Consider the following 11,960-nt stretch of genomic DNA (forward strand, 5'->3'; position numbering starts at 1 on the left):
TTGGGGAAGGCGGTCACCTTAAAAAAATAGGAAGAAATAAAAAAGTGAAGCGAGTTCCTTTGTGTCTGCAGCGATGCCTACAAAAGGGGGGCATCTGCAGACCTGGAGCTTCGGGGGGCGAGTGGTGGTGGTGGTGGTGGTGGTGGTGGCGGGGAGCCGGTAAATCCAGCGCCGAGCAGCCAGCCCCCCCTGCGTTTCAGCAAAGGCGCAGAGAATTTAGGGGGGGAAGGAGTGGGATGGGCTTCACGCGCGTCCTCGGGGCGACTTGGAATAAAGCTCCCCGGAAACAAAAACCGACTCGACCGGGCCTTCATCCACAACAACCACGCAAGCCCTGGCACATAATCAACCTCCCCTCAGTCATTCATCTTCCTCTGGGCCCCCCCCCCCCTACCCCCCAGAACTTTTCCTTTGGAGAAATATAGGGAATCATTTTGGTGGACGAACATCTGGCAACGACGTGCAGCGGCGCGCGTCTCGATGGAACACAAACAAGCATCTCATCAGTTAAACGATCTTCATCCTGCTCTGGGCTCTCTGATAACGGCGCTTTTTTTTAATTTCACTCCCCCCCCCCCAAGTCCTAAGAGCAGCTTTCTGGCCGGAGACACGAGCGACTGGAACTATGGATACAGATGTTTCGCAGGCGGCCAATCAGCGGCCGCCTGCTCTACATGAAAGGGCCAATTAACGACCAAACACTGCCCCCCTGCGCACGCGGCAACGCATACAGGGCCACTTTGTTTCGTTACCTCAGGCAGATGCAGAAGACCCTTTAAATGTTCAGAAAAATCAAACAAATGTTATTTTTATGCCTTTGCTGTCCCTACTGAGGAAAGGGGGAGGAGGATGGGGGGGGGGGCTCCTGAAAGCTTCAGGTTTACAGTGTGTCAACTCCTTTGTGGTCATTTAAGTGCATATGTGAGGCTGGATCACCAAGACCCTCAGGGGCCTCAAAGCTACCAGGGTTCACAGTGTGGCGATTCATTCATGTACATTTAATTAATATAAAACACAATGGGGGAAAAAAAAAAAAAAAAAGCTCTATAATGCATCTGGGACACTTCACCAATTTTACACAGGAAGTCCACAACTGTGCTTTTTTTTTTTTTTTTCTTGTTTACCCCCCTGTTAATCGGCAGCAATGATATCTTGAGGACCAAGAAGATAAGGTCTGAAAACCTGATCTGCCAAACATGGCATTTGCCAAGCAGGGGAAATCTCATGAACAATGCTACTGAGTGGAATTCTGGGAAATGCATGACCCATAATTTTTGCCTATACTAACCACTAAAGCTCCTTTTCCACAACTGGTATCGGCTATTGACTTTATATAAAAGTGGACGTAGCTTCGGGGGTCTGAAAAATTAGGCCAGAGTGGAAGAGCCTTTAGCTGCAATACCACCAGTCGCCACTAGGTGTTGTTTCCAAAAAGCCTCCAGCTCTATAGACTCTCATTCAACTTCTCTCATAAAATTCACCCTTATTTTGGTGTCATTCACTAAAGTTACTCCTTTATATTAGTGTTCTGGCGGTCCATCTGAAAATAATCCTACCAATAATTATGTATTTGGCCTCAAAATACTTTATTTTTGGGGGCGTGCGTGTAATTGACAGGCCTGTGGCGCAGTCAAGTTTATGCTATCGGTGGGTGGGATGTATCCATTTTTCTTCCATGTATACTCATGTAGTTTTCCTGTCAGGTTCATGAGGTGGTAATGAACGCATGCTGTGACGAGGCGGGAGGTACGTTCTCTGCATGTCGCCACTTCTTGCCACCTTTTTTCCCTGTTGAAATTTTCAACAGGGAAAAAAACAAAAAGGATTCTTGGAAGAAAAATCTGCACACACTGCAGACAGAATCCGAGAAATGAGCCTTAACGGGGACCCGGGCTGATCCAGCCACGCGTGAGCCTTGTCAGCGCTCTGTGCTTTTTTTTTTTTTTTTTGCTTTTTTTTAAATACTAGAAACTTACCAGAGACTGTATTTACAACAGCAGGCATGCACGGCGGTCTTGAAGGCTGCCCCTGACGTCCATTTCCAAAGACATGAATCTATATTAAACATAATATTTAATACACTGACATACAGGATTGTTAAAAAAAAAAAATATATACCAAAAAAATACAACAAATGTGGATTCATAATGAGCTACGGCGTGCAGACGGGAGGCTCTGAAACACCCATTTCCTCATCCCCAGCTGTGATGTTGTGCTAAAACGCAGTGTAGTGGCTGTCGCTGGTGCTGATGATGTCACTGTTGCACTCGAGTGACTTGAGGACGAGCTCCAGAGCCTCTCTGCTAACATTGAGGCTGAAGCGCTGCCGGACGGCGGACAGGATGTGCAGGATGTGGCAGCCTTTCTCCGCGTCTGCAAGGCACAGGAAGAGGAGGAGGAGGAGGAAGAAGAGACGGCCATGAGCGCACAGGTGTGACGTAAAACACACAAACACAAGTGTACGCACACACACCCGAGATCCTGAGACAAAGAACTTTCATCTGTTCCCGAGTCACAGCCGACAACCAAAGGCGACAGAACATTCGCCGACTTAACGAACGAGCTGCTTGAGGAAATCAGGTCAGCGGCATCTTTTAAATCTCTTCTTGAAAAGTATGTTTATCAAAGAGTCTTTCCTGATATTAATAATCCTCTTTTATATTTGTGTTTATGTGTTATTATTTATCTTCAACAGTCATTGCTTTACTTTATACGATCACCGTGTTGCTGGATTTTCGAGCTTGTTGAATTTTATAGGTGGTTTTTATTTTTCGGTTGTTTTTAATGTGACAAACTTTGTAACAGAAGTTCAGAAAAGTGCTATATAAATAAAACAAATATTATCATTATTTATGGGCACAGAAGCATTTTATTTCTAAAATATTTAAAAAAAAATTTTTTTACTTAACTGTAATGTCATGCGTTTCCATAGTAACTACCGTCTGCCATAAAATGAAATTAAACATGTTGTTTGGGACTTGGACCATCTGGTAAAGCTCCTGCGTACCACCGGTGGTACACGAACCACAGTTTGGGAAACACCGATTTAGATTAAAGAATAAAGCGCACGTACACTTCTCTCTTTTCGAGTCCTCCCGGATCACGTCTTTGACGGCCATGAGCAGGTCTTTGTCCTGCGCGGTCACCTGGTGAAGAAGAGCAGCATCAGGACGGAGCTCCGAGGAAATACTGCGGCGACGACGACGACAACCGAAGTGGGACGATTTTTTTTTTTTCCCCCCAAGAGTTTCTCTGCCGTTTTCTTACCAGATAGACTTCGTCCTGGGATTTGACCTTACGGTACACGATCCCCTCATCCACCAGAGATTTCAGCGCCTCCTTCAGGAGCTGGCGGAGCTGCCCGCACACAGACGGACCCGCAACCGGTTCCTGAGCAGCAGCGCAGGAACACAAAAACAGTGAAATGAATGTAAATCTGACGTTCAACCGTTTCAGATATATAAAACATTTTCTCTCTCCAGCAGATTTAAAACTATCCACATGTTTATATATATAACCAATTCCTGCACCAGAATTAAAAATATATACTTTGCTTTGTTGCACCCACAAAAAAAAATAAAAAAAAAAAAATCTAATTCGGGTCTTATTTCATTCATCTTTCGCAGAGGAACACTTCAAATAAAGTCTGACGTTTGATTCCCGTTTCATCCCCCACAGCCCATTCCTCTCTCTCTCTCCTCTGCAGCTCTTCAAACAGAAATGCCCTCCATATTCTCACCTGGTCTGCAGATGCAGTCTGAGGCGGTCTGGAGATCAGAGGCTCCAGGAGGTCCTGGACATCGTAGGGTCTGAACCTGGACACCGACTTCTGCTGCAGGAAGTCCTTGATGGTGTTTATCGCCCTGCTGAGGGAACTGACGGACGAGTCGCTGACAGACGGAAACAAAAAGATTGAAGGCTTTAGTACGAGTCGCGCTAAAATAACAATTAAAACGTGTTTGTAGTAAACATTGGATCAGATGACACAGCGGGTTCTCTGGATGGTTTTCAGTCCTGAGAAAAAAAGAAAAAAAAAAACTCCACAGTCAAAGCAGGAAACTCCTTTCAACAACAAGACTTCTGTCAGACAACCAGGGAATTTATAAACATTTCAAAACACAGGAAGATCTGACATGTAACAGGAAGAAGAAATATTTCCGACTCGGCTTTAATTTCCAGGTGATCAATCAAACTGAGTAAGATCAGCGGCTTTGATCACATTTAAAATCGGATGTCTTTGAGTCGTTTCCTTCCACTGAAGCAGCGTTCAGAGGACGCTCGGGTGTAATCGATCCACTCAATCAGAGGTTCGTTAAACTAAATCAACCTGCAGCCGTTGATCATCAGAACATTGCTGACTAAGCAGCATTGTGATGGTGGGGGGAAAAAAATGGCGTCAGAAAGTGAGTGAAAGAAGTCAGATTGTTATTGTGAGTAAAGAGAGGTTTTCCTCAGCTAAAAATCGTGGATGGACTGAAGGGCAGTGAATGGAGGTCTAAGAGACTCCGTGGAAATGGAGATTAGTTGGACCCAAAGCACCTAAAGTGATCAAACCATCAGGAGACCAATAGCTTTGTTTAGACAAATACCAAAAAAAAAAAAAAAAAAGGAGATACACAATTTGCTAAATAAAGAACACAAGACTCCATTAAACCAAAAGTCGTGTGAAATGAAGGCTGTCTGGTTTCAGGGGACAGAGGAGCGTCTCGAAACAACTTCTCAGGAAGGGAAACGAGGACAAACACTCTTCGGAACGTGGTCACGACATGCTGGGAGAACACGCGTTATCAGGTCTGCTGGAGTCGAGCGCTGCCGTCATCACAGCAAAAAGTGGACAAACAGATACGAGGATGAGAAATTTAAAAGGAGCAGCATCTTCAATTCCCACTGTATGTAATAAAATATTCAAAGTTTGCAGTTTTTAAAGTTACTGAACCTCCTTAAGATTTGTACTTTTATAAGCATCTCTTTCTTTGCCACTAGATTTCACTGAATTTGTGCGACAGGCAGGAAACTGCAGAAGAACAAAACCTTATTTCCTTGCTCCCATTTAAATTTCAAGGATAGCAAAGCATTTTCTTGCAGTTTCCACTCTTGTTTATAATCTATGTTACAGGAATGGATGTTTATACCCGGCTGCGTCGGGCTGCAGCTGGAACGGTTTGTCGTAGCACTCCCTGTAGAGCTGAGGCACCTCCATCATCCAGGAGATCTGGACCGCCATCACCGGGTCGTCCACTTTATCTGGGAACACGCAAGACACCCACACACACACACAGCTGATGGATGGGATGAGGATGGAGGCGGTGTATAAAGCTCTTATTTGGTTTTTATGGACATTTGGTGTCCAACATAAAAAAAAAATTTTTAAAAAGATGTAGCGGCTGGATGCTCTCCACTCACAGAAAGCAGAGGCCGTGATTTCTCTCTCTCGATACCTCGATGTCTTCACCGGCCCTCGGACTCGCAGCAGCTCTCCGATCTCCACGCAGCGGCGTTCCCGCTGCGCTCGCTTTAGCTTCGTCAGCTCGGCGACGGGGTCGAAGCCTCCCTGAGCTGCGTCGCTGCGCTTTCCCCCCGCTGGACGATAATGAAACAACAGTTAGCGGTGATGTCTGTGTCGTGTCAAGTGTCTCCCAGGGGACTACTGGTACAGGTGAAGGAAGATATATATAAAAAAAAAAAAATGGACTTAAACATGCAACAACACTAACACTGAGATTCAAAAGCGCATGAACTCACATTTACTGGGATCCTCCCCTTCCTCTTTCAGCTGCTCACTTTTCCAGCACAGGCAGTTTATAACACCGGTGCCATCATCCACTGACAACACAAGGAACGAGAGCAGCCATTACAGCTGAACAATTCTCCTTTTTTAAATCATAAAAGTGGGATTGCACTCATTTTGAAGGAAACGGGAATGAAACATCAGAGGGAAACAAAAGACAATATGACAGAGTCTGATACAGAACTGGAACATCAACTTTTTATTTCAGCTCCATGTTTCAAACACTAAACATAAAAAGTGGTTTTCTTTTCGTCCGCGTCTCTAACTGGGTTTGTTTTTTTTTCTGCTGCTGGGCGTCACGTGGTGGAAACAAACCAAAGCTGTTTGTTAAAGGGAGGAAGTAGGAGCGCTCTTGAAAATGCGGCCGAATTGTCGTCATTTAAAAAAATGTAATTGCACTGGAGCTACGAAATTAAGATCGGGATTTTTAATACAATTAATCGTGCGGCACCGAAAACAAGGCTTGTTCGCTTGCGGGAGAATGCAGGCGTCGGCTTCTGGGTGTCAACAAATACTGATAATACGAGTAAATTTGATAATACAAAGCTGGAAACGTGGAAAAAAATGATACCGGCGTGAAACAGAACGTGTGTGGAGACAATCAATAAACATACTGAATTGATAAATTTCCACGTACCTCCGTAACAGAAGAAGTCCTCTCTCTCTCTCCTGTAAACCACCGTTCCAAGGACATCAACTTTGAAGATCGGATGAAGGTTGTAGAAGAAGATACCTTTGGAGATAAAAAACAACATATTAGAGCTCATGCAGTCAGGATGAGACACAACACCAACATGTCTGACCTGAATGCAAATCACATTTCTGCACTGTATGTTAAAAACTATTGTCAATATTACAGACACATAATACAAAGTAGGCCATTATATTTGTGGTTTTTTTTTTACCAATAATAACACAGTGTCTTAAGCTGCTGTTTTCTGTCGTAAAAATTAAATATTAAATTGAATGATGCGTAATTTCAAACTGAATGGATTGAAAACAGGACCACGAGGATCTTGCAACAGAAATCCTAGTGCGAAACTGTTAAGCTAAATTATCTCTGACGTCAAAGTTAGTTTGAATATCACTCGTTTAAATGTCAGGGATATCGTGACAGACCAGTTCAGTGAGCAGATGGACAAATACTCACGAGTGTCACGGCACTCGTGAAACAACTCGTGTGGCTGCTACCTGGCACCTGCGCGGACTCGGTCATCTGAAGGATGTCTCTGACATACAGCCGGGCAAAGGCGCAGAAAACCGGGTCCAGTCCCCACAGCAGCGACGGGGGCTCCTCCTCTGGATCCATTTTAGCTGCCTGCGTTACATCATGAAAGCAAACCGCGTCTATTTACACCCCCATCCGCCGGACGAGAAGTCTCGAGTTGCAAGAAAATGAGCTTGCCGGGGAGGCGTAAAAAAAAAAAAAAAAAAAAAAAAAAAGTATTGGTCACGTGATCCCTTTGTTGTGCTTTTTAAAAAAAAAAAAAAAAAAATTAATAAAAAAAAAATACTTGATATATATATGTATTTAAAACGTGTTTGAAAGGTTATGGTGGCACAACAGCATTAAAATATTTCTATATTTACGTTTAATAAAGGTATTGTTCCCGTCTGTTCGGCGCGTCCGTGTTGTCGCAAAGCCTTATGGGACTTGTAGTTTCAGAGACACAAAGAGGCCCCCCCCCAAAATGCGGCGTTTACGGAACCGCGAGTGGCTGCGATAACACTTAACAACCGACGAGCAACGCGTCCCACCGAGAACTAGTGTTGTTGTTGTTGTTGTTGACTGCGCTGCGGGTTAAATAAACATCCGTTGCGTTTGGTCTCCCGCACAGAACGAGGGCGGCAGAAGACCTGGAATTACCCGCCAACCGTCACTCGCGAGAGGAGCACGAGGAGAAAAGAAACCGCAGTCGCGCGCACCGCCGCGTGAACGCGCGCAGACACTAAATCCGCTAGATTACTACCCGTCCCACACCGAGGAAAGATGTCTGGGGGGGGGTGTTTTGTTGTGTGTGTTTTTTTACCGTTTTACCGAGGGTAAATGTACGGACCGGCGGCGAAAGGTTTCACCCTGAAGGAAACTAATGAACTATTCTGTCGGAAACAACCAGGTTTATCTGGAAGGACGTGTTTTTTTGGGGGGGGGAGAAGGAGCCCCCACTGGGGTGAGTCGCCAGGAGTTGGAAACCAACAACGAGCTTCCCGTAACAGTTACGACTTGGCTTTTAATATATAAAGTCTTCTTTGGGCGTTTTTTTTTTTTTTTTCAAATGCTACGTTAACGTTTAGTCATTTATTTTATTTTTTTTAGGGCTTAACAAAGAGCCATGGTGTCCGACGGAGCTGCTCGGTGGACTGACCGTAGCGGTGTCAAAGGCTAAGCTAGGTTTTGATCCTGAAACTCTCGTGTTGATATTTACAAACTAACGGGGGGGGGGGGGACGCGTACGTCGCTCCGAAGACTTGCGCGAAACCGATAGTGCTGTCAAAAAAAAAAAAAGTTTTAAATTCCTTTACGAACTTTTATAGTCAAAGGGATCCCACTATGTCGTTTTTTAATTTCCGTAAAATATTCAAATTGGGAGCGGAGAAGAAGAAGAAGCAGTACGAACACGTCCGCAGAGATGAAAATCCGGAGGAGGTCTGGGACATCATCGGTGAACTGGGAGATGGAGCTTTTGGAAAAGTGTTCAAGGTAGATATCGTCTCCTTCGCGCGTTTCTATTTTCTATACTGTAACACACACACGTGTTTTTGATGAAACGAGCCTAAATTGCATGTCCTTTGTGTCCTCCAGTGTCACTTCAGTGTTGTATTGCTTTGACCCACCCCCACCTCCTCCTGACCCCAACACCAAAGCCTCTGACAGAGGTGGTGTCAAATATGACTGCTGGCCTCCTTCTCCACTGTTAACCGACATGCTTGCCCCCCCCCCCCCCCTCTTATCTCTGAGCTGAATATTGTGCGCATGTCACAGACTAATTGCTGGAGACAGACTACCACATTTTTCCTGATCATGTGGCCCCACAGATCAGCGGGCGTAAACGGGCCTTTACGGTGCTGGTGTGTTGATGTTCATATCCCAACACCTACATTTTCAGAAAGCTGACCCAGTACCCCCCTTTCCCCCCCCTTTTGTTATCATTTTTAACCGTGCCATTGTTCAGTTTGACCCGGATGCATACCCGAGCCAGAAGCTCCATTTGACAGTGACAGTAAATGTTATAACACAGGAGGGCTGGGATTGATTTTTTATTTTTTTTAAAGCCCCTACACCCAATATATATATTCTGTTGTGTTCTTTTTTGCCAAATGCTTTTTTTTTTGGACACTAAAACACTTGGAGTTACCCAACACTTCATTCCTAGAAATCATACTTAAATTAAGCCTAATCGTGCTCATTTAGTCACAGGGCACCAGTTTCCTACCTTTTCACCAGCGAGCCTCATTGAACCAGAATTGGTGGTTACGAAGGGGAAAAAGCACCAAAACAGACTTTTTAACAATGATTTTATTATCGAGTAATCTGACAATTATTAGCTGTTAAAATTTCTCAGACTGAGATGATGTGACACTTGATTTATTGCACCAAAAAAAGAAAGAATTAAATTGTCACATTTCAGAATCAGTTCATCCGTGTGGCCTTTTTTTTTTTTTTTGCTTTGATAGATCGATCAGTCATCAAAATGGTTTCTGGTTAATTTTCTATCGATCTGACTAACTAGTCTTTGCAGTTCGGGTTTGTGCTATTTGGCCATGTCACTCTGGATTTGAGCTACAAACAGTAAATTGCAGTGTTGTGTTTATATTCCTGGGCTGTGGGTTATCCCAGTTGTAATGCACCACTGGGGCAGTACCCACACTTTATTGATTCAAAGTGTTAATAAAAACCTGTATCTTAAGTTTCGAACAGTAGATTCTGGGCGATGGTTTATGTTTTTCTAAATCGCCTCGCATGCCCGAGTGATGAACACGGGTAGGTCACCAGGAAGTGGCCGCATCCCATATCGCAGCGGCAACTTCGTCGAGCACATCCTGTCTGAGGAGAAGCCGAAAACAAACAGGAGGAGTTTCCACTTTATCGAGACATGTCTGCTGAGACCTCCAGCAAAGAGGAGTGTTTATTTGTTGTTTCTGGATCCATGTGATTATTTGAACTGAGGTCAAGATCATTTAGAGTCCAACGTAAATCACCTTTGACCTCCTGGGTCTTTTTAAGATGTGTTCAGCTGCAGCGGCACAATGACAAATTTAAAATTGTCTGAAGTATATTCACCTAAAAAAAAAAAAAAAAACACCTAACAATGTTTTCACCTGCAGGCTCAGAACAAGCACACGGGCATCCTAGCTGCAGCCAAAGTGATCGACACGAAGACCGAGGAGGAGCTGGAGGACTACATGGTGGAGATCGACATCCTGGCCTCCTGCGACCACCAAAACATCGTCAAGCTGCTCGACGCGTTTTATTTTGAGAGCAAACTGTGGGTGAGTAGAGGGAAGAGCCGTGTGGGAGTGTCAGGGTTTCCTCTGCGTTGCCACCCAAGCAGGAAATAATATGGCAGATTCAGCACAGACACAAATTAGACCAACCTGAATATTACAGACTGTTCACCAAATGGGATGAAAAAAAAAAAAAAATTAAAAAAAGAAATCCGCAATACTCGTGCGGTATCCTTGACTTAAACCTGCATCGCTGGACTGTTAATGCAGTATTTGCAACTTCCTTTGCGCTTCTTATCAAAATTTGTGGCCAAAGTTCACACGATTGGCAGAAACAAGCGGCTTGAAGAGCTGTTAATCATCATACCAGTTTATCACCCATTCGCTGTTAATATGAGCTCATTTTTTAAATGCCTTTGTTTTGTCACCGTAGCCGCTCGTTAGAAATAAAAGCACGTGTACGTGATGATATTGTAGAACTGAAAATACCGCTGCTGTTCTTCGCTGACTTTGCGTAAAGACATTCAGGTGTATTTCTCACCGTGTAGATGCAATGGCTTCGTACGTTTAGTGTCAGTGTGGATCGCAGCCGAGGCCTAAACACAGGAAGTGCCCGTGAATAAATAGACGGCGTGTGAGGGGAACTCGTGACAGAGGTAGATTGCAGGTTGGTGCAACCCAGTTATTCAAGGGATTTTCACTTTCTTGTCATGTACAAAATCTCAGCGTGCTGAGCCAATAACACATTCCTCCTGGATGGGAAAGGGTGTCTTTCCAGTTGATGCCAAAGCCTGAAATTTTCTTTTGAATAAATCACACTCCCTTAAAACTGATAAAACGTGTAGGCAGAGGACAGATTTTTTTTTTTTTTTTTTTTAAACTGAGCGTGTGCATTCAGCCGTGACTCCTGTGAGTCGGCACACAAACATTCAAAAAGACAGTCACGTCATTATGAACTCCAGTGATCACCTGAGTGTTTGATTACAGCGCTTTGCATTGCAGCGCTCTGCCCTTTTCCTCCCCATTGTCCTCTGAACAATAACCGCAGCTCGATGGAGGCGTTTTTTTTTTTTTTTCTATCTCGGCCTGTATAGCACCTGTTCGTCTAAAAAGAAGAGAGTCTCCGGGACATTACCTCCTGGAGATGAAAGCCTTCATTTCATTATCTCAACAGGGGGGCCTGGGACGTAACCCACTGGATAACCGCATGTAAATTGCTGTCACTCGCTGCCCTTTTGTTCTCTTCCGCTGTAATTTAAATTACACAACACCATCTCGCGAGGCGCCGCTTTCGTTACTGTGCTGCCGCTGGTATTTCCGAGCGCGCCGGGACTCGGGGAAGGTGAGCTCGCACACGGCCACAGTCGGAAAGGATCGGGACGTTTGTTGGTGCTTCTCCCTCCTGTCGAATAAACAAGCGGGAGAGGAAGCTGCGGCCCCGGCCCGCGGTTCCTCTCTGCCCGACTGCCACTCTGAAAAACCACTGTGGGGACCATTGTACGCGAGTAGAGCCACTAAAACAACAGCACGCCTACAGAGAAACACTAGAACCGCGTGTTGGTGTGTGTGTTGAATAGCCAAGACTTCTGGGAGACTTGAGGCATTGTGTTCCTGGTGAGGGCTTTTGTTGTTGGAAGTGGAACAGTCTTGAAAAGCTTCAGCTGAATCCCGGAAAGCCATTGAAACACATTTGTTTCTTTTTATTTAGGAGTTCTTAAAGTGTTCT

General features: G+C 44.7%; 2 protein-coding genes across 2 annotated transcripts in view; one reads left to right on the forward strand and one right to left on the reverse strand.

Moving 5' to 3' along the window:
• Nucleotides 1-2,054: 2,054 nt before the first annotated feature.
• Nucleotides 2,055-7,497, reverse strand: stn1 (STN1 subunit of CST complex). Its single transcript, XM_069166819.1, has 9 exons — nucleotides 6,980-7,497; nucleotides 6,426-6,521; nucleotides 5,743-5,823; nucleotides 5,404-5,580; nucleotides 5,133-5,244; nucleotides 3,740-3,890; nucleotides 3,268-3,390; nucleotides 3,074-3,146; nucleotides 2,055-2,373 (listed from the first exon to the last, which is right to left on the reverse strand). The coding sequence occupies exons 1-9, from the start codon at nucleotides 7,095-7,097 to the stop codon at nucleotides 2,216-2,218; spliced, it is 1,089 nt and encodes a 362-aa protein (XP_069022920.1). The 5' UTR covers nucleotides 7,098-7,497; the 3' UTR covers nucleotides 2,055-2,215.
• A 167-nt stretch (nucleotides 7,498-7,664) lies between these two features.
• The window catches only part of slkb (STE20-like kinase b), a 20,891-nt gene continuing 16,595 nt past the window's right edge, over nucleotides 7,665-11,960 (forward strand). Inside the window, exons 1-2 of the mRNA XM_069166818.1 lie at nucleotides 7,665-8,489; nucleotides 10,115-10,279. Coding sequence (XP_069022919.1) covers nucleotides 8,340-8,489; nucleotides 10,115-10,279 — 315 coding nt within the window. The 5' untranslated portion in view covers nucleotides 7,665-8,339. The remainder of the gene's footprint in view (nucleotides 8,490-10,114; nucleotides 10,280-11,960) is intronic.

Source organism: Embiotoca jacksoni, unplaced genomic scaffold, assembly GCF_022577435.1.
Source record: "Embiotoca jacksoni isolate LCO1_2020_lvr unplaced genomic scaffold, fEmbJac1.0.p SCAF_4, whole genome shotgun sequence".
NCBI classification, from domain to species: Eukaryota; Metazoa; Chordata; class Actinopteri; family Embiotocidae; genus Embiotoca; species Embiotoca jacksoni.